The sequence below is a fragment of the Ixodes scapularis genome, unplaced genomic scaffold (assembly GCF_016920785.2).
Source record: "Ixodes scapularis isolate PalLabHiFi unplaced genomic scaffold, ASM1692078v2 PGA_scaffold11__112_contigs__length_91849675, whole genome shotgun sequence".
Taxonomy (NCBI): domain Eukaryota; kingdom Metazoa; phylum Arthropoda; class Arachnida; order Ixodida; family Ixodidae; genus Ixodes; species Ixodes scapularis.
In genome coordinates this window covers 82,022,142-82,044,856 of record NW_024609837.1, presented here as the reverse complement: position 1 = coordinate 82,044,856, position 22,715 = coordinate 82,022,142, and the positions used below count along the sequence as shown (strand labels likewise).

Sequence of the window (22,715 nt, the reverse complement as noted above, 5' to 3'; positions counted from 1 at the left end):
CGGGTTTCACTGTACTACCATATTTTCCTGTCTAGAAGTCGCATCGTTTGTATAAGCCACACTCCCCTATAAAGAACCATTTTTACAAAGAAGTTGTTAAGTTGCGCCTTTGTATAAGTCACACATTTGCATTTGTACGGTTGGCACAGCAAAACTGCATTGATAAACCTGTATATGTGTACTCTGGTTACGATATATGTGCAAACTGGAGCCGAAAAACGAAATAGCGGATAAAGCGAAGTGATTTCCGATTCCCGTTGACTTCGTTATAACCGGTCTCGCCAGTAGTCGTTGACAGGGGAAGCTCTCCCACCTTTTTCCATTTTAGCAGAGCGAACGCTGGAGAGGAGGTTACCTCCACTAAGGTGGAAAGATCTGGGAGGAGTTTTTAGTGAACTCTTTCTCTGTCACAGACGGTAGATGATTTGTGTTTCCTTTGTTGTCCAAAATGGTCTAATGGCGGCATAATGTGTCCTTCATGCAGGAGGACTTACATCGGCTCTTCGAGCAGTTTGGCATCGAGAAGGTAGTGCTGAAGAAGCCGGACAACAGCGCAAAGAGACCGTATGTTGTACACTTATTACACTTGCAGAACATTCTTCTGCGGTTGCTCTCTAAGGTGTCCCGATTGACAGTTTTGCCTTTGTGACAGTTTTGCATTTGTGCCCTTTTGACAGCTGTGCCTTTGTGATGGTTGCACCTTTGTGACATATGCACCTTTGTGGCAGTTTCACCTTTGTGGCAATTGTATCCTTTTGGCAATTTCACATTTGTAACGGTTTAAAATTTGTCTGTTTTACCTTTGTGACAGTTTCAGATTTCTGACTGTTTCCCCTTTCGAAGTTTCACATTTGTGACATGTTTACCTTCGTGACAGTTACACTTTTGTGGCAGTTTTGCCTTTGTGACTGTTTCACCTTTGTGCCAGTTCCACCTTTATGACAGTTTTGCCTTTGTGACAGTTTCGCCTTTGTGACGCTGCGTGAGGTGGCGGCAGTGGCGGCGGCCACGACCCAGATGAATGGCCATCAGTTTCTGGGGCGGAGAATCAACGTGGCAACCGCCAACAGAGGCGGTATGTGGCGTCTCATTTGTCACGTGTTATTTGTTTGCCTCGTCCGTCACACCTCGGTCGTCTCGAGGATGGTTTACAATCTACCCTCGAGAGTGAATGATTACGTTGATTACGAGTAAACATTGATTACGATTACGAGTGGACATTCTAGATGGCATACATTTAGAATGCCTTTCGTTTTGCCCCACTTGTGGCCGCATTGCCCGACAAATCCGATTGTTTCCCAGGTGGTGCTCCTTCGTCAAGAGCCGCGTCGCCCCCATCAACGCCGTGGGGACAAGCTCCATCGTCATCGTCAGAGCGCGTGTCCATTAAAGCTGATTCCCGGGAAGGTGCTTTGGTGGAGCGGCGCCCTTCAGATGTTGCGATGGCTCCGCCCACACTGGAGAACATGCCTGACGACGATCATCCGGTGGAAGAAGGTTGCTTGAACAACGGCCCACCTGCCCTGGTAGTCTGCACTGAAGACCCTTTGGAGACCTCGTCAAACTCTTCAGGTGAGCTTGCCATTCATTTTAATGCTAAAGCATTAACTGGTCCCCTGGAGCGAACCGGCGTTCTCAGGTTTTGAAGCCGTGCCGAAAGTCTACTTACATTCTTTTGCCTAATAGAGCGAAACATAGTCTGTAGCAGCAAATTTATGGATAAATCCCGTTGGCTCCATTGCCGGGGCTCCGGCCACTTCTGCTCCTCAGGGCGCCGAGGGATATGGTGGCTCTTGAAGCATCTGTATTGTCGGCGGCCGCAACTTGGGCAGTAGCGAAACAAGGCTGTCCACGCTGGTACAGTGTAGACCGCATATAACGTATGTCTCGGGAGTCGCGAAAATCCGCACTATGAGCGGTACCGCACTATAACCAAAACATCAATTTTTCAGGCCAAAATACATGCCATGAGACAACTTACCTTTGTAAAAGAATTATTTTATGTTAGATGAAAAATAAAGCTTAGTTTGAGGAAAGTCTTTATTTCACCAGACTAGTACAGTTCTGTCTCAAGTGTGTCACACATTTTGAAAGAAATGAGCGGCTTTTGCCTGGCGCAGCCTTTTAACGGCGTCGCGGGTTGCGGACGGACGTTGTGAGCGTTTAGGATTGCTAACCCTAATCACTTTTCTCCGGAGATGAAAACGCGTGAAAATTCGCATCCTTCATACGGTATGCACCAGTAGTAGCACCTTGAACTTGAGCACACGCATGAAATGTGCCAAATAAGAAATCCGGGCGATGTTCGAGGACACAAATGCTTAGAAATCACCACTGTAGTCGAAGTAAACAAACACGACGACACGGGCGTTTCTGCCGTCTTGAGAGCGCCACCACGACATCGTCGCACGAGTATGTGGATCTTCCCGTCTAGTACGTGCTGGGTTATCATAGCGACACACAACGAAAATTCACAGTCAAGGATAGCGCTTTTACGTAGAACGATGAGATGAACGGTCGTCTACGACGACGATCACAACCGACGCCATGATTGCGGAATAGAAGCAGCCGGCCCGCGACCGGCATGCAACGCGCGCGAACACTTCTCCTCGACCTGCGATTGGTCTGTCGTTGCGGTTGTTTGTTTCTTTGTTTCCAACGCAGCGGAGGGACGCACGCACGTGAACGACTCGTGCGTGCGTCCCTCCGTCGCTATGGCAACTGAAGCCTCTCTCTTCGATTCTCCCCGCGTTTTCGAGCAACCTCCTCGCCCCGCGAGTGCAGTTTGCTGCTCGCGCCGTCAGCGCCGTTATCTAGTGTCGCCCAGGGAAGCGAGCTCGCTGCTCCGGTCGTCGGCGCAGTCGGCGGGCTGTGCCAAAAACCACACTATAACCGGTATTTCACTTCGCGCGCCTGCATTTTAAGCGGTATGTAATTACATGGAGTTCTATGGGAGGTGAACCGGTGGTTTAAAAAAACCGTGTTATACCCGGTCCTGCACTATAAGCGGTTACGTTGTAAGTGGTCTATACTGTACACCGCAGACGAACTAAGGGAGCGCAAGAACGACATTCGTGGCTTCCGTGTTCACAACTCCTAAAAAGCGCTTAGGTGTCCTCGGAATTTTTTTCTTTTCAACCATTCGGCAGGGCCATCCATCGTTCCGGCATAGCTGGGGCTCAGTGTTTCCGGGGTAAATTTTTTTCTCTCAATCTTGGCGGTGTGTTTTTTTGGCGGGTTTCATTTAATGGCGGTATCTGTTTGTGCCTCTTTTGAGCGACATCCGGCATCGTTGGTACGTAAAAACCCATGTGATCGCAAAAAAAGAATGACAGCATGGCAAACGCGCCGCGCCGATTAGATGGAGGGCTGCAGCGGCACAAGAACGGCAAAGGTCGAAGGGTTTCGACATGCGAGAGGCAGCGCACAGGCTCCTTTCGCACATATCCTAAAGCACATCTACAACTATTCTATTAGAGGCAAAGCTGCTGAAACTTCTATCCAAAAGCACATTGATTAAAAGAAAAAACCCCAAAGCATATGTTTCAACGATGCAACAACTGCCACTGTCAAACGTGTGGTCGTTTACAATTTTTTAATGCATTCGCATTTGTTGCTGTGGTGCATGCCACCATCTTTTGTTTGGATGGTTGTGGTTTGGACTTGACTGAACTGGTTTCGTGAGGCCGGCGCACGGTTCCCGCCGTGCTTTTTTGCTTTGTTCGTTATGCCCACTTTTCCTCTTACAAGAGGGGAAGAGTCTTCTGGCACGCTTCCAATGATGCACCGCGGAAGCAGAAGGGATCGAATGGCGGCGGCACAACGTACGCAACGACGTAAAGCCGAGGCGCAGTGACGACGCCGTTTGTGTGAACCCGCCGACCCCTAAAGGAAAGACTGGCTCTTTGAAGACAACAGTACGTGGACCGTTATCGGAGACGAGGGAAGCTTTGCTGGCTGCATCTGAAACCATCGATGCCCGGGAGAACAGACCGGCGCTCCGAAGACAACGATGTGCAGACTGTCGCGAGGTTGGAATACCCGTCCTTGGCCGAGCCGGAACCCCTGCGGTTGAGGCTCACACATTTCGCCGAGAATCGGCGTAGCGACAGCAGCGATTTTGGCATAATTTCTTTTATGGGTTCTATGTTTTTCGGTGACCATTTTCGATGTCGCAGCAAAAGATTGGTGTTCGTCGGGGCTTATGTTGAAGGAAACGGGGACCCGGTGAAACGAGATGAGGGGCATGATTACCGGAGAAAGAAGTAGCCTCGCTGACGGCTTAGTTCAGGCTGCGTTCCAGTTCAGCACAAAACAAAGCCATACACAAGTACATGAATTAACGAGCTTCCGCCGCGTAAGGAAAAAATGGAACCCTAAGCGTAAGTAACAGCACAGTTTGTTATGCCTTTCCCTTTGAGGACGACAAAAGGCGCCGAATTTTTGTTGTTCGAGATTGGGTTAGTGGGTGGTGATGCAACTGCGATAATACTGCGAACACAGTGATGTTACGCTTTTGCCGCTGCTTGACTGGTCCCACCGGTTCGTAGCGTCGGCTGCGCTCTGACTTGCGGTGGAATGAAATACAGTAGCACCTAATTTATTTATTTATTTATTTATTAAAATATCTTAAAAGTCCTTCTGGGAAGGACATTACATAAATGGGGATAAGTATGTCATATATGAAACACACAAAAAATAATAAAATAGAAACATGCACATCAGTGCAAACATATAAAATATCTTAAATCAAGCAACAAAAAATAAAAGCTTCCACACTACTGCCAACGTACACGAAATCATGTCATACAATACCCAGTGATGTGATTGCTGCGCCAATTGCGCCAAACTGCGCCAAGGGTCTAACCCTGCTACATCCTGCTACATTTTGTTAAAATATGGGTAATCTGCGCCAAGCCTGCGCCAAAGATCCAGTTTTGGTCGCCTTTGAAAACCAAAACTAAACTGAAGACCGTAATTGAGCACACATGAGCTAGGTGGTGCAAGCAGCCATCCGACACAAAGTACCCTGCATCAATCGTTCATCCGGTCTTGCATGATTATTCCTGCCGTCTCTCGTCTCGCGTCTTTTAAAAAAAAAATTCAATGATAGACGTTGGCGTGTGCGGACGCTCCGACGCTAGCGTGCTTTGTACCAGCCACGCCGACATGCTGTAAAACAAAACAGTGTTTTTGCGCGGCGGGGTTTACTTTATGGGCTGAAGCACTCGCTCCTGAAAGCCACGGCCGTGGCCAAACTATATTTGGTCCCTGCCTGCCAGCCACCATGGTCGCGCGGCGTCGGGTGTTGCCATCCCCACGTCACTGCAGTTATGGCACTTTCCAAACTGAAACGTAAGGGCCGCCGCATGTTCATCAACAATCCTGTTCTTGTTTAATACACTATTACAAACATCCCTATAGCTCAAAGACGGCTGTGTCGAAGAATTGATTGCCTAGGTTTTTCTCGGTAGGCTTTCTTTCGAGACGTTCCCCGGTATTTGAAAAATCAGCCGCGAAAGATGTTGGTGAAGAAAAGTGAGATAAAGCAAAGAAGGCAATGTTCGCGTGCTGAACCCGTACAGCGTGCTTATTTGTCTCGAGCTCAGTCGTTGCATAAAGCGCTCCAAGAAATTTTTGACCCTGACTCGCGATGTCTTGCATCAATGCGCTCAGGTTCTTTTTTTTCTTTCTGTGTGTTTAACTTGTACCTCGCCTCCCGGACTGGCAAGCACGTGCCGCTGGACTGTTGTTTTTTTTTTTTTTGTATGTTGGACAGTTACATTGTGCATACGATTTAGGGAATTAGTTGGAGACGGAGCGGAGGGGCATGGTTTTGATCTAACAGCCATCTCCGCTCGCGCGACAGTTTCGCATTGCACGGAAGTAGTTAGGTGTTTCATCAGTTAGAGACTGCTTCCATTTAATATATTACTAGTCAACCTAATGATGTGATTATAGAGAGTTTTGGTAGATCCTGTTTACGGACACGCTATTTGTAACGGGAGCTCGCGCTACCCCTTCGATGCATGCTCTGAAGCGCGCGCCTGTAGCTGTAGCGGGCCTTTGAAAAAGAAGTACTAAAACTCTCTATTTACTACTAAGCTGGTCATTTTCAAATAAATTTTAATATGTGCAGTTTCGTCAGATATATTCGTATCATTCAACTGAAACATTGCAAACTGTGTTATGTAATTGGCATTTCAGGTACATGTTGAAAGACTCCCAGGTGGTCTATCTTGACAATAATTGGTTGATTGCGGCGAACAATGTGTCCTTCGTTTGTCCACCACCTAAAATTAATATTTTTTTTTTCTAAGAATATCTGCTCCAAAAGCCACTTTGGCTGCTCCGAAGCACTGTTTTAGCTGCTCCAAAAGCCAGTTTTGCTGCTCCAAAACTCCGTTCTAACTGCTCCAGAAGGTGCTCCAATACGGCTTAGGCCAATCACATCACTGAATACCTAAATGGCTGCTGATAAGGGAACGATAGCTATCAGGGTTAATCTCGGTGACGATGCGCTCTGTTAGATCATTCCACCGCACTGCTGTTTTGGGAGAGAGGGAATATAAAAAAAGAGGAAGTGCGGCAGGTGAAACGGTCAATCTTAAATGAGTGATTAAGACGAGGTGCAACGAAATGCGACTGTGTTAGGGTGCCTTGGCTGAGAGATGGTGCATAGTAAATGCAATGAAAAAGGCATAAGCAAGAAAGCTTTCGTCTTAAGGCGAGTTCTGGAAGGTCGGCTTTCTGTTTTAATAAGGTGACGCTGGAATGTCGAGAATAATCAGAAAAAATAAAGCGCGCGACACGGTTTTGAAAACCTTCTATTTCAGTGATGAAATATGCTTGGTGAGGATCCCAGATGCACGATGCGTACTCAAGTTTTGGCCGAATCAATGAAAGGTATGCAGTTTTCTTTAAGTGAGAAGGAGCACAATGAAGTGTATGTTTTAGGTAGCCCAAAGAATGATTGTAGGATGATAACAGTGACCGAATATGTACTTTCAAGGAGAGATGCGAGTCGACGTGAACACCTAAGTATCTATAAGAGGAAACAGACTCAACAACGTTAGAATAAATAAAATAGTTATGAGAAAAAAAGGTCTCTTTCCAAACAAATGAGATGAGTTTGGATTTAGAAGGGTTAAGCTTCATGAGCCAAGTCGAGCACCACTATGATAGTTTAGTGAGGTCATGTTGTAGTTTCATGCTATCTTCGTCGTTAGAAATTTGCCTGTATACAACGCAGTCGTCTGCAAAAATACGGATGCGGGAGGAAATACGAGAAGGTAATTCATTAATTTATATTAAGAAAAGCAAGGGTCCAAGGACGGAGCCTTGAGGAACACCCGAAGACACAGGAATAGAAGTTGAACTATGAGAGTTCACGACCGTGTACTGACTTGGGTCAGAAAGCCAGTCTTTGATCCACAGGATGATGGGCCAGTTTTTGCAAGAGACGCTTATGTGGGACCCGGTCAAACGCTTTGGCGAAATCAAGAAAAATAACATCAATTTGGGAACCGAAGTCAATAGAAGGATGGATATCATGAATGAATCCTGTGAGTTGAGTCTCGCAGGAATGACCCTTCCGGAACCCATCCTGGTAATTAAAAATTAATTGATTTTCCTCTAAAAAGCGAATGATGTTCGAATGTAATATACGTTCAAAAATTTTTGAGGCTATGCTTGTAATGGATATGGGCCGATGGTTTAAAGGGGAGCTGCGTTCACCTGATTTAAGTAACGGGATAATTTTACCGACCTTCCAGTTACTAGTGTCACTGGTGGTGACCAAAAGAAAACAGAAAATGAACAAGAAGAAATAAACGTTTAATGTGGCGAACTTGTGCCAAAAATAAAAGGGTACAAAAGAAAACAGCAGAGCGTCGCGGGCGTCGATATCGGCGAAACCGCAGGATCGAGCGCAGAGGCGAGACTCACTCGACAAGGTCGCGAGCGGCGTCTTATCTAGAGTGAGTCACTATCTCGAAGATTCGGCGGAGAAGGTTCGAGCGTAGCGCGCTCGCGGCGAGAATGAACACGCACTTTCTAGAACAACATAAGCAGGGATAAACGACAGAAGTTATGTCCGGAGCAAGAATAAACGAGAAAGTTCTGGAAGTCCATGACCCTGCGCGCGGCACTAGGAACTGAATGAGAAGGCAAAGATTGTGAAGAAATCGCAGACAATATGACACTGGAAACTGTTTTAGTATTCATTAAAACTTTCGAATTAATTTCATGTTCACCGTTCAAAGAAGAAACCTTCGAGTTATCAATTAGTTTTACAACACCAGATGAATTAATCATTATACTTTCCATTTGGTCATGTTCAAAAAGCATATCCAAAATAGGCAGGGCTGTATTCTCACGTGAAAATACAGCAGAAAAAGCAGAATTCAAAACACGAGCACTTTCGAGGTCAGATAGTGAATTTCCTGATATATCAATAAGATTTAATGCATCAGCCGATTTAGGATTTATTACTGTCCAAAACTTTTTGGGGTTTGTATGCAACATATTGGGGAGAGTGATTTGGTAGTATGAATTTCTAGTTAGAGCAACTTTTTGCTTATATTCTGTTTCGCACTCATGGTATGCAAGCCAGTCGGAGGGACTCTCACGGCACCTGGCTTGCCTGAATAGATGTTTTTTCTTATTCCCTAGGTGCCTAAGGCTTGCATCATACCACGGAGAAACATTTGACGTCTTAATGAAAATAACAGGAATGTGCTTATCAATAAGATATTTCACTGCATTTTTATGTAGCTCCCAGTTTTGCTCAACTGTGCGGCCTTCAAAGTTGAGCAAAAAAACATGTTCATAAAAAAAGTGCTAATTCGCTGTTTATCGCATCATAGTTAGCCCGGCCATAACTTCTAATGGGTTTACGAATGGTTTCCTTTCTTGTTACTGGCAGAATGATTTGCGCAAACAGGACGTTGTGATCAGATAACCCTGGAAGGGTTGTAATTAGATGAAACAAGTCGGGTTGAGTAGTCAAGATGAGGTCAAGAATATTTGAGGTCCTAGGAGTGGAGCGTGTAGGTGTTGTTACAAGCTGCGAAAGGTTGAAGTCGAGGCAAGCCTCGATGAAACTTTCGCACTCAGCAATGTTGCCCTGACAAGAAGGTTGACTTTGAGACCAATCTATAGAAGGCTAATTAAAATCACCGAAAATGATAAAGCAGCAGCCAGGAAACCGTAATGACAAATCACAAAGTATATCATGAAAAGCTGAAACAAAGCCAAATTTATAATCAGGAGGCCTGTAACAGACCCCAAACACAACAGTAGCATATTTTGTTTTTAAGGAAAACCATGCACTTTCTAAACACGTGTCAACGCAAATACGTGTACAAACTATACTTTTCCTGACAGCGAGCATAACCCCGCCACCCCTGCGTTGTCTATCTTGACGAAATGTAGTAAACAATGACACGCCCTCAAAAATAATGGAGTCATCCACTTCATCATTCAACCAGGTTTCCGTGAGAGCAACAACATCAGCCGAGCGAGATTCAATCTAAGATGCGATGTCATCTCGCTTTGATAACACACTTCGAATCAGGGATGGGCAGTATCGCGATACAAATACAGTTAAACCTCGATGTAACGAAGTCGGTAAAATTCGCAATTTACTTCGTTACATTGAAATTTCGCTAAATCGAAATTTGGCTTTAGCATGCGAAAAAAAAATTCCGAAACATTTTACGGGTATGAAAGCTCACCGAAAATGACATTTATTTAGGGGCAAAGTAGTCCGCGAGTTTTGCTTGCGCCTTGTCCGACAGTAGCAGCGGCGTCATACGGCCTTCGAGCGCCCAGAGCGCTTGCACGGCATCTTGCTGCCCATGCGACGCCGTGTACCTCCTCAGTACGTCCATTGCGTCGAGCACTTCCCGAGTGCTCGGGATCTCGGCAGTTTCTTCAGGATGGCGTCCAAAACGTTTGCTTTCTCATCCAAAGAAAGAACTTTACGTTTCCTTATGGCAGCAAGCACGTGAGTGAACCGCCCGCACCGCCCGGTTGAAAAATAAAGCTGTTTAGTTTAGGCGGTGCCAATGTTTCCAACCTACACAGCACTTTTGACCGCACAGTTTACTCAAGTTTACTTGCCCTCTTGCGCCCCTTGCGCCCACAGTGTGCTTGCGCAAGACGATAATCGGTCTTCTCCTAGATGGCAAGACGATAATCGGTCTTCTCCTAGATGTCACTGCCCGTGCGGTCGCGCGGTCGCGCCATCACGTCGCTTTCCCGCTGAAGTTGGCTCCCGCGCTACCCGCGGTACAGTGGACTATGATGATCAGTGAATGTCAGTGGTGATGCTGTTATGCCGTGTTAACTTTTTGCTCGGCATTTTCTGGCCAGCCCCGCGGCGGACACATCGAGCGCCTTCCGGTTTGCTATTTCAGCGCCATCTCTTATCCGTTGGTATTCTATTAAGTCTTTCCGGTTTACGCCGGAAAGTTTATTTAATAGGATGAGATACATATTATTGTTGCTACTTACAAATTTCAAAAATTATCCTGGTAAGATGAAACAAATATCTTGGTTAGCTAAAGTTTCGCCCTCATACTTTGCTCTCATTGGCCGGTTGTTTTTTGTATTTTTGACCGTTGAGAACAGTTGCGCGTCGGCTGCCGCGCTCGCGGATGCGTCGGCTGCTCGGCGGCGCCTGTGCCAGCGGTGCGGTGGTGGTCTCGTTTGCGGCAGCGGGCAGTAGCGTTGACCTATTGGTTATCGGTCTATTTCTGCTACCAGTACACAGAGCAAACGAAACCTTGTTCATTGCTCGACTCAGTGGTGCTCTAATTCCAGTGGCAACAGCTCTGCCAAGTTCTTTGGGTTGCCGATCGAGTGACGAAAGGTAAAGACGGGCTGCTATATACTTTTGGTTATACAGTTTCGGATTGCCGAAAACTTGCTGGTGCATGTTTTTTTATGGAAGAGTTATTGTAAAAGGTCACAAGGGACAGTGCATGTATCTTAAAATGGGCGGTGTGGGCGGTATCGGTGTTAGAGCACCGCAGCTCGGTAGCTCGTGCGTGGAGCAGCTCGCTGCAGAAGGAACCTGCGAGAAACCCCGACGATCGAATCACTGTCGCTAACTACCGCAAAGTTAAATGTGTGATTGCAGGTCTGTGAATACTTGAATAGTAGTTTCGTGTAGATTTTGTTACTTTGTTGTGCTGTGCAGTGAACGTTTTTTTTTTTGTTTTTTTTTTTCTTTGTATAACGAGCGTGCCTAATAAAAAGAGAACTTGCAAAAGAAGTTTGGACTTGTGCTCAGACTGGCGATGTGCGCCCATCTTAAGCCGCTAAACAGCAGCGGCTGGGCATGCTTTGCATTCATTCATTCACGATTTTATGAGAACTGGCTGTCACTGAACATGCACTGTTGCTAAGCCGATCTCAATCGAGCGAGGCAAAGTCAAGTGCAATTGTTTTGGAAGTGTCGGACATTCGCAAAAAAAGGTAAACACTTTTTTTGTTCTAAAAAAGATTACATTGTATTGTAGAAGAAAGAGACGGCGGCAATGGGAGCAGTTCCCTCTTCTCTCAACATCAGCGACAATAAGATGCAAATTCGTTCGGAGTTCGGAGGCTGCTCCGAACTCCGAACGAACTCGCATCTTTTTGTCGCCGAGGGTGAGAGAGAGGGAGAGGAGGGAACACACTTCTCTCACCCTCTCCCATAACCAAGCGGTTGCCATGACGACGGTGCGCGTATTGTTTTGTCTATTTCTTATTTCTTTTGGAGAAACCCAACGCCCGTTAGGGGAGATTTGGCGCTGCCGTCTGCAATTGGAGTCCCAATGGGAGGTATAGGAAGAGTCCGCCGGTTGGCTTTGCCGCATGCCTCGCCGGCGCTACCGGCGCCGCATCTTCGGGCAGCCTAGGAGCGTTGGAAGGCCTGTCCCCGTGAAGTAACCTATCAAGCGCTCGCGTTTGCGCATAATATTTTTTTTAACCACAATTTTTTTGCGAAGTTGTTTTTTAGAGTTGATTTATTTATTGCCTTCTATGGCAATGGCGCTTCGTTATATTGAAATAGCAGCAAAATAGACTTCGTTATATAGAGACTAAAAATACATGGAGTCTATGGGCAAGAAATTATGAAAAATAAAATACTTCGTTAAATCGAGGATTTCGTTATATCGAGGTTCGACTGTATATCACAATAGTATTTCAGAAATACATTTTGTATCAGTATTTCTGTATCGCGGTACCTTTTTTTCACCAGTATCTGTATTCCTGTATCAAAATACATTTTGAATGTTTCTTTGTATCGCGATACAATCAGGGTGAAATGTATTTCTCTACATTTCTTGAGAAATACCCCCCCCCCCCCCCCCCCTAAAAAAAACAAAAAAAACTGAAAGAATTTTTTTTTTTAACTTCTGAGGACATTAGGGTCAAGGAGATGCTGGGGCATTGTTACCATGCTGACCAGGGTTCCTTCCGATTCTCCAAACTATTTTTCTGTGCATACTCTTCTCGCTTCTGAGAAGTGTTGCGTAGTCGGGGACTCGAACCAGGTGGCGTGCCAGGAGTGGCGTCAGAGCATCTTCTGCCGCAGGTCCTTAGGCAGGGATTTCTTGAGTCATTGTTTGCTGGCATCCAAAGCCCGCTGCTAACCGTCTTTTTTGCCTTAGCGTACACAGTCTACCCAGCCGGCAAAGCTGATTCAAAGTCCATTGCAGCACGAGCCTGGCGGTGGTTGACTTGAAATAGTAGGATGACTCACGCAATGAAGTTCAACCATATTCGAATGCGTCTGCAGCTGCGCCTGTAATATTGCACAACTCAATGGTACGTCATCAGCCGACGTGAAAGTGACCTGCTGCTCTGGTGATTCGAAACCCAGGACGGAGGTGAGACGTGGCTTCGCTGTGCCAACCCAGACTTCGTACACCTGCGACTCGTCTCGAGCGCGCTGTTTCTCGGAGAGCTCGCACCTGTGCCGGCAGTATCAGGTCGCATTCCACGAGGTCTCTATCTGGAGTATGCAAGACGAAACTTGAGGACTGCAATCCATGCGTTGGTGGCGGAGGTTTGGTAGGAGGGACTTTCACAACAGGGATGCCACCGTATCGTTTTATCAACCGTAACAGAAGACATGTGTTCCAGGATGCTTCCAGTGATGTGATTGCTGCGCCAATTGCGCCAAACTGCGCCAAGGAACTAACCCTGCTACATCCTGCTACATTTCGCCAAAATATGGCTAATCTGCGCCAAGCTTGCGCCAAAAGACCAATTTTGGTCGCCTTTCAAACGCGAAACTAAACTGAGAACTGTAATTGACCATGCGTGAGCTAGGTGGCACAAGACGCCGCCCGACACAAAGTACCCTGCATCAATCGTCTATTCGGTCTTTCATGTTTTTTTCCACCGTTCGCGTTTCGCTTCGCGCTCTCGTCTTCTCGGGAATCTCGTCTCGCGTCTTTTTTTCTTCTTTCTTTTTTTAATTTTTTAGTGATAGACGCGGGCGTGTGCGAACGCTCCGACGTTAGTTAGTGTGCCGGGTTCCAGACATGCCGTCATGCTGCGAAACAATATCACGTTTTTGCGCGGCGAGAGTTACTTTGTGAGCTGAAGCGCACGCGCGACACCGCAGTCGCCGTGGTCGCGCGACGTCGTGTGTTGCCGTCCCCACGTCGCTGCAGATGTGGCGCTTTCTAAACTGAAACGCATCGACATTCCTGCTCTTGTTTAAATCATACGCTGCTATAAAAATCCCTCTTTAACTCAATGACTGCTTGGCGAAGTTTTGATTACCTAGGTTTCTCTCGGTGGACTTTCTTTCGAGAGGGACCCCGGTACGTGGAAAATCTGCCGCGAAAGGAAGTTGATGACGAGAAGTGAGCAAAAGCGAAGAAGGCAATGGTCTGCACGCTGAACCCCGCACACCGCGCTTGTTTGTCTCGAGTTCAGTCGTTGCACATAGCGCTCCAAGAACTTTTTGACCCTGATTCGCAGTGTCTTGCATCGATACGCTCAGGTTCATTTAGAGCGCAGCTCTTAGGGGCCCGTTTCCAGCCTGAGCGGCGTCGGCGTCGGTGTAACCGGGGGGGGGGGGGTCACGTGACCCCCCCCCCCCCGAGGTCACGTGACCCCCCCCCTCCCGAGGTCACGTGACCCCCCCCCCCCCCCCGAGGTCACGTGATGACCCCCCCCCCCCTCCGAGGTCACGTGACCCCCCCCCCCCCCCCCCCCCCCCCCCCCGAGGTCAAGTGACCCCCCTCCCCCGAGATCACGTGACCCTCCCGGGGTCACGTGACTACCCGCAGGTGACGTGACCCCCCTCAGTACCCTTTCCTACTCCTCAAGAGCTGCGCTCCAATTCGGCGTCACAGGGATTTGTAAACTGCTTTCATTTTTTTTTGTGTGTTCAGCCTGTACCTCGCCTGCCGGCCTGGCAAGCACGTGCCGCTGTACTGTTTATTGTCGTATGCTGGACAGTTACATTTTGCATACTATTTGGGAACCAGTTGGCGACGGAGCGGAGTGGCATGGTTTCGGTCGAACAGCCGTTGTCTCCGCTCGCGCGACGGAGCACGTGTAACTGCAAGCCTGCCGAAGTTGCCCTCACGTGCATGTGAACATGATTGCACGAGAGGCACCAGCCGGGACGCTTGCAATCCATTGTTTTACGTTTGCTTACTTTTTATAAAAATCTGCCACGTCGGAAACCAGTAAAACGATAGCAAGTTTTTTTGGTTTTTTTTTCTAAATTGTTTGGCAACGCCTACAGCACTGTATACTTGTGGGATGTCTCAGCAGCAAAAACACAAGCAGCGAATTCCGCCCCAACACGTCACACGCATCACAACACAACACAAAGTGCCCTCCGTTTGTCCAGCACTTAAAACAACTATTTATTTTTCTAACAGTATATGCTCCAAAAGTCACTTTTTCTGCTCCGAAACACTGTTTTGGCTGCTCCAAAATTCACTTTTGCTGCTCCAAAACACTGTTTTGGCTGCTCCAAAAGGTGCTCCAAAATGGCTTAGGCCAATCACATCACTGTGCTTCAGGTGGTCCTCTATTCTTGAAAATTCCAAATGACACTGCCTGCATGATCTTCAACAAGATAACCTACACAGTGATGTTATTGCTGCGCCAATCGTGTCAAACTGCGCCATGGGGCTAACTCTGCTACATCCTGCTACATTTTTCCAAAAATATAGGTAATCTGCGCCAAAGGACCGATTTTGGTTGCCTTTCAAAACCGAAACTAAACTGAGAGCCGCAATTGGGCATGCGTGAGCTAGGTAGCGCAAGCGGACCTCCTGACACAGAGTACCCTGCATCAATCGTCCATCCGGTCCACCCCCCCCCCCCCCTTTGTATGGTTTTTCCCGCCGTCTCGTGTTTCGCGCCCTCGTTGCCTGGGGAATATCGTCTCGCGTCTTTTTTCTAATTTTTTCAACAATAGACGTGGGCGTGTGCGGACGCTTCGACGCTAGTGTGCCCGGTGCCAGCAATGCCGTCATGCTGTGAAACAAAACCACGTTTTTGCGCGGCGCGAGTTACTTTGTGAGCTGAAACAGTTGCGCTACCACAATCACTGTGGTCGCGCGACGTCGGGTGTTGCCGTCCCCACGTCGCTGCAGATATGGCGCTTTCTAAACTTCTTTATCAACATTCCTGTCTTTATTTAAATCATTCTCTAATACAAAAATCTCTCTTTAACTCAATGACTGCTTGTCGAAATATCGATTACGTAGGTTTCTCTCGGTGGGCTTTCTTTCGAGAGAGTCCCCCGGTTCGTGAAAAATTTGCCGCGAAAGAAAGTTGGTGTAGAGAAGTGAGCTAAAGTAAAGAAAGCAATGTCTGCACGCTGAACCCGCACAGCGCGCTTGTTTGTTACGAGTTCAGTCGTTGCACAAAGTGCTCCAAGAACTTTTTGACCCTGGCTCGCGATGTCATGCATCAATGCGCTCAGGTTCTTTTTCTCTTTCTTTTCTGTGTGTTTAGCTTGTTCCCGCCATCCGGCCTGGCAAGCACGCGCCGCTAAACTGTTTTTTTTTTTGTCATATGCTGGACAGTTACATTTTGCATACTGTGACTACGACAGAGGCACCAGCCGGGACGCTTTGTTTTACGTTTGCTTACTTTTGATGAAAATCTGGCACGTCGGGAACCAGTAAAACGATAGCATGCATTCTTTTCGGAATTGCTCGGCAACACCTACAATACACTTGTAGGATGTCTCAGCGGTAAAAACACAAACAGCGAGTTCCACCAGAACACAGCACAAAGTGCCTTTCGTTTGTCCACCACTTAAAACAAATATTTTTATTTTTCCAAGAATATCTGCTCCAAAAGCCACGTTTGCTGCTCCGAAACAACGTTTCGGCTGCTCCGAAAGCCACCTTTACTGCTTCAAAACACTGTTCTGCCTGCTCCAAAGGCCACATTTGCTGCTCCAAAACACTGTTTTGGCTGCTCCAAAAGGTGCTCCAAAATGGCTTAGGCCAATCACATCACTGCCTACAACGAAAGCACGTATTGTCCTTTCATACAACAGCGTGGTAAAGTTCCATGTTTAAGGCCACACCTACAGAGAAAGAATACCAGTTCATTCCACAGTGACGTCATGTGATAAATGTTGACAGGGGCATCCTTATTGGACAGGGGCATGGTGACATTTTGATGAGATTTAGGATGACATAGAATTTATATAGAGGTAGAAGTCTTTTCGCATCCCTCGTCAGACAGACAGGACGTCAGGAAAGGGACCGCGGTCAGTCTTTGATGGAACGTTTTTTTGAGCCCACTGAAGACTACTCGTTGTCCGAAATCACTACCTTCAAGGCGAAGTGCCAAGCTTATGGGAAAGTGATTTCAGAATCAAAAACTTCCACTTCCAACTTCAAGCTTCATCTCATTTGGCGTCTCAAACAAATTTGAAAAATGTATTGCAGTATCAGTATTTCTGTATTTGTATTTCTGCTTTCCCTAAAAAGTATTCCTGTATTTGTATTTCCAAAAACTTTTTGCCTCTATTTAAAATGTATTTCCGATACATATCGCGATACACTTTTACAGATATATTTCAGTATCAGTATTTTAGCTACTATTTTAATGTATCCCAGTATTTGTATTTAAAAATACATTTTTGAGTATATCTGCCCAACCCTGCTCCGAATGTTGGTATACAAAACATTCAGATTTATTTCAGTAGAATTTGAAGTGGACGTGGGTACATAAAGATTACGACACGGCATATTGACACATGCAGGGGAACTGGGGAAAACAGTTTGCGATAACGAATAGTTGACATGTCATTCATCTACATCAGTGGCGTTTACTAGTGGGACTGCAGATCCAAGGGCACTGTCCGAGTCATATGCTGCGTCATTCACAAAAAGTTTGCCAAACGCAAGCGTACTTTGTCCCCAGCCTTCACGACAGTTTTAGAAAATTTAAGCATATTTCTATGCTTGACTCTAACTGCTTCTGAGTAGTCATTGCTAACACTAAATTCAGTGCCTTTTAGTTTAAATCCGTTTGAAAGAACACTTCCCATTCCTTTTTCATTCAAGAATTTGGCTATTATTGGCCTGTGGTTATCACTTGATAATCGACCTAGTCGATGTGCTCTGGAGATGCTTTCCACTTTTACACCAAGCTTCGATTCCCACACTTGCATAATCGACTTCTCGGAATCCAGCCAGCTTTCACATTCACTTGTTTCTTTTATTCCAAAAAAGATGAGATTCTTCCTACGTGACCGATTTTCTAATTCATCAACCTTCGATTGAAGATGAGACACAAGAATGCCCCGGTGCACCTCGTTCTCAAGCTGGATAGAATTCAAACTTGTGGTAGGCGCTTGGTTATTTTCTAACAGTGATACTCGCTCTTCCAAAGATTTGATCATTGCTTCAGTCTGTTTCTGATTCGCTTCTAGTTTCTTAATACTGTTCAGCATTGTTCAGCATTAATACTGTTCAGCAAGAACTGACATGAGCTGCTGTTTCTACATAGGTCCAGGATTAGATTCAATATCTTTGCTTTACTCGACAAATGTTTTTTGTCACTCTTTTTGTTGTTGTTCTTTCTTTAGACCCTTAGGTAGGATGTTGATTCTGACTCGTCCCTTTAAAGGGGCACTGAAGTCATTTTTGGAAAAGGTCGTTTTTGATCTTATATTATTTAAAATGTGCTAGTTCTCACATTTACCAAGTCCTATATTACAAAACCACCTATTCATTTCAGGGCAAGAGAAAAACATGTGAACTCTTTTTTTCTTGCGGACTACACTGTGTGGACCAATGAAAGCCCCACAATACGCGCAGATTCCTAGTGATTTTGTTATAACTCGTTTCGAAGAGAGTCTGATAGGTACACATTCAGATAAGACTCCTCTTTTTCACCGCGGGGGAGCCATTGCTTGCAACTCGCCGACAAGCGCCCTTGTCGACCACTTCACTCGGAAGTAAATTCTTCCCAAAAAGGGCGTGTCGCGATCTTTGAACACACTTTTAACGAGGCAATAAGCTATGCACGGTTGTGGTTTCGGGTTTGTTGGGCTGCTTAGAGCGTCTAGATTGAGTTGTCACCACAAAAGGACAATCTCGGAATCAACTTCAGTGCCTCTTTAAGCCTCTTTTTAAAGGCTTAAAGGCAACAATTTTAACTTAAAAAGAATTTGCAGATTTTAATTTTTACTTTATTTATCTTAGCAAAAGGAATGGAAAAATTTGTCTTACTTGACCGTGTCAGTCTTTTCAAATATTGTGATTCCGTTGCGTAATAGCAAAGAAAAAAACAAAAATATTTCACGATTCGCAGCCGCGCGGTAGCGTCCGTGGAAACTGAGGCGTGAAGCACTATGGATAAAATGTAATAAGTTGGCAAGATGTGCCATTATGGGCTCAGTCTAATGCTATTTTGCTATGTTTCACTGGTGCCATCTGCCCAAGGTGAAAAAAAAACTGTTTGTCCCTGTTGCTACTACAGTCGCCGACCGTTTTTCCAGACTCCGATAATTCAGACTTGTTCGATATTTTGGAGCTAAAGGCGGAACCGCGACTTACCCCATAGAAATAGTGCATATTCATGACCAATGTTTCGGACAAAGTTCGGAAGTTCGATTATTCGGACAAAATTGTTGCGAGCGGTCAGCGGAAAACACCATTGAGAAGCGGCCATTTTGAATTTTATGTTGCTGCAAATGGATTGGCGTGGTTTGGCAGCGCTACTTGAGTACTCCTGAGTCCTACCGCTAGGTGACGCTATGCTAGCCCTTTTTTTCCATTTAGCTGCACATCATCATCATCATCGTCATTATTATCATTTTGCTTTGTTTTTTCATTCCTTCGTGTCGCCAGTTGCCATTTTGCGCTCGTGGATTTGCGCATTTCATCTCGTTCAAACAACGCTCGCTTGGACGTCATGGCCCCGTCTGTTCTTCTGCCGACGCAATGTGTTGTTAAGAAGAGCAGAAAGTACTCGACCATAACGCTAGAAAAGAAGGCTGTGATTCTCAAGCTAACAGAAAGTTGCCGAACGCAAACGGAGGCATAACTTGAAGCAAGGCACTATTTACGGCTTTTTTAAGCCCGCTTGGAAGTAATAAAGGCAAGTTTTTCAATCTGCAGATTTTTCGGACTGCTCTATTATTCGGACGTTTTTTTCGGTCCCTGCGAAGTCCGAATAATCGGTCGGCGAGTGAACATCAGTCGAACTTCCTTGCGGAAAGGAAGCTCTCCGCCCCCCCTCCCCCTCCACATCGCAAGGTCACCATGCGAATCGCAAACAGAGGCTGCGCACGATGGAGGCTCTGAAAGAGAACCCAACTGGATCCTTCCTCTGGCCATTGCGTGTCACTGTGTACGTGACTCGAACGACGGTGTATGAGTTGAGAGTGGTTTGGATGCGTCCAAAATGTCAATTGCTTAACTTTCTTTTTTCCAAAGAATTAACGCGTGCAGGCAAAATTGGTTTTCAGTTCTTTAATCCAGACATGACAGGGAACAACTACCACAATCGTTTTATCGAAGTCCAAACATTGTTGCACGGCCCCCTTAAATGTGTAGGATCTGCAGCATTCCATATTTACTCGAGTAATGAGGCTCTTTGAATGAACAAAGCCTGCGCGTCTGTTTTTGTCTCTGAGCATGCGAATACTCAATCGTCGCTATCTACAGAATCAACACCGCAACTTGCGGAACAGAGATGACGTCCTCACGAAAAAATCAGTATCTGGGCACACTGCGTTTTCGCCGCATATTGGATTCTGGACTCCGTCCTTTGGTACATTTTTCGCATGGGACACCACGATTGACAGCATGTGTGCCGTTGGGGAAAGTAGACACACGGGTCTTGTTCATTAATAGTCTGTCTGTTGAGTGAATACGCTAACTGTTCCAGTGTAAAGTCTCAACTTTGACCTACTTTAAATCTGCTTTTCCGATTCGGAGTTCGGGGTCGGTTTTCGGCATCATTCACACTCAAACTGTATGGGAAAATTGTTACATTCGTTCACACTTCTAACTTTCAGCGACGTCTGTCTAATCACCGGTGTCATACCTGGAGCGCGCCTCCGTCTGGCACGTTTACTGCGTCCTCGCTCGTGGTTCCTCAATCTCTGCCCGATGATTTCACGCTCGCATCAAGCCGTTGCCTGCCGTGAGCCCAGTGGCGTCGCAGTGGTGGTGGCAGATGGGGCAGATGCCTGATCTGCTGTGGGTCGCTCTCCAGCTTGACGGTTCACGCAAGCTTCGGCTTCCGGGAGTTGGGACGCTGCAACGAAAGTGGCACTTGCGTTCGCTTGTCGCCTTTTTTGCCGGAACTCCTACGACCAACTGTTGGAATCGTGACGATGACAACATGACACGTCGGCTCCCGTGACGCCGTTTGTTGCCATTTTGGGACCTCTTGCGATGCAAAGGCGGTATAGGAGACTAAACATACCAGTTAGAGGCTCGTTCCAGGCATCGCACCGCCGGTCCAACCTTGTCACACATGTTCTGTCTCGTGATGCCACGGTGCTCACGTGACGTGGTCGGTGTGACGGTCGTCACGTAACGTCATAAGGTCACATGACACTGATGTCAAGTGTTTCTGTCATCACATTGTCACGTGATGGGGCTGGCATCATGTTGCACTGCCACGTCATGGTGGAACCGTGATGTGGCACTGTGACATTCCGTCACGCGACACCATAGCTTGACGTGACTTCATCAGGTGCCACCACAACGCGACTACATGTGGCACTGATGTCACGTGACACTGACAGCACGGTACTACATGACCTGATGTGGCACTATGATGTCACAGTGAATCTCTAAGTACGAGACACTTAGAGTGCCTTTGTGATATGCCAAAAGGTGGGCAGTTCTTTAGTTTAAGTCGGGAAACCACCTTAAAGGGGCCCTGCAAGCACTTTTTTACTGGTTTTTAGTTTGCACCAAACCTGAGCGCACTGACCGTAGTAACTTAATGTAACTTTTCTTTTCTCGAATTTCGCTTTATTTTAGAAGTTATAGTCAAATTAAAATTACAAAAACAAGCAAAAAATAACCTCCCTCATGACGTCCTTGGTTGCTTGAGTGGCCGTGAACTAGAGGAGGGATAGTGAGCTCAGCGAGTGCTCACGGCTGCCGCACTTCGTGTCGACGGCGCGAGAGGGCGCCACTAAGGCGTGTTCTGGATAGGCTGTATACAGCGGGCAGCCAGAGCGGCTCTCATTGCATTTGCTGCGCGATTAAACACTAATTCGGCATGGCACTTCATTGGCCACAAACGACAGCAAACACAGGGTAAAGATTAGTTCAGAATGGGAGCCACTTCGCGCTGCCATACCGCGAAATGGCCAAAACGCAAGACAAACCTACTCGCTGAAGGCCTTCGGAACGCTTGGAGCCGGTCAGATCCTCCAGTCCGTAAACGACCGCAGCGCCGCCGCGTACATCCGGGGCCTTTCCGTGTCGGCTCCTGATCCCACTACTCTTTTCTAGTATGCGCCGCCTTTTCCACCGCTTGGTGGCGGGTACGTCGATGCGTCATTTCTTGTTTCCGTACTTCATAAACTGCATTTCTTTCTTTTCTGATCTAAAATACTGAACAAAAACTACTTTTAGAAATAATTGAAACGGTTCGCGCCACTTATATTTTGTATTTTGGCTAAAGAAAAGCTTTGAGCGGCTCTGACCAGTAGTAAGCCAAGGACCAAAGACGTCGCATTTTGCGCGCTTTCGGTACCGCGGGTCGCCCCCGTCGGTGGAGGAGGTTTCCGCGTCGCCCGGTTAAAATATGATGCACTGATATCTAGTTACTCTCTCCGTGCGCGCTGGCTTGCCCGAACTCCGAGGGACGTGGAAACCGCAAAAAAGGTAGACGCTTAAATATGATTGCAGGGCCCCTTTAAAATTGCAATTTTTGAGAGAAAAAACTACATTTCCTATTTTTATGTGTGGTGGTTCAACAACTAATAGTGTATACGCCTGCAAATTTTCATTGCAATATCTGGGGTATTTAGGGAGGAATAAAACATTTTTGGTAAGCCAGCGATGCAAAATCACATGTTTTTGAAATGTGGAACTTCTGTTTCCTATTTTCAAACTGCTGTAGCTTTGCACCGGTATTCCCTAGAATGATGATCATGCTCTCGTTGCAAAGAGCATTTCTTCACAGCTTCACTACATTAAAGGGGCTGTGCAACGACATTGGGTAGGAATATTTCTTACTTT

The 22,715-nt window shown here is 46.5% G+C and overlaps 1 protein-coding gene across 1 annotated transcript in view; it reads left to right on the top strand.

Moving 5' to 3' along the window:
• LOC120844576 overlaps positions 1-22,715 on the top strand; it is an 81,488-nt gene that overhangs the window by 28,306 nt on the left and 30,467 nt on the right. Inside the window, exons 7-9 of the mRNA XM_042289062.1 lie at positions 485-564; positions 963-1,075; positions 1,303-1,572. Of these exons, the coding sequence (XP_042144996.1) occupies positions 485-564; positions 963-1,075; positions 1,303-1,572 (463 nt within the window). The remainder of the gene's footprint in view (positions 1-484; positions 565-962; positions 1,076-1,302; positions 1,573-22,715) is intronic.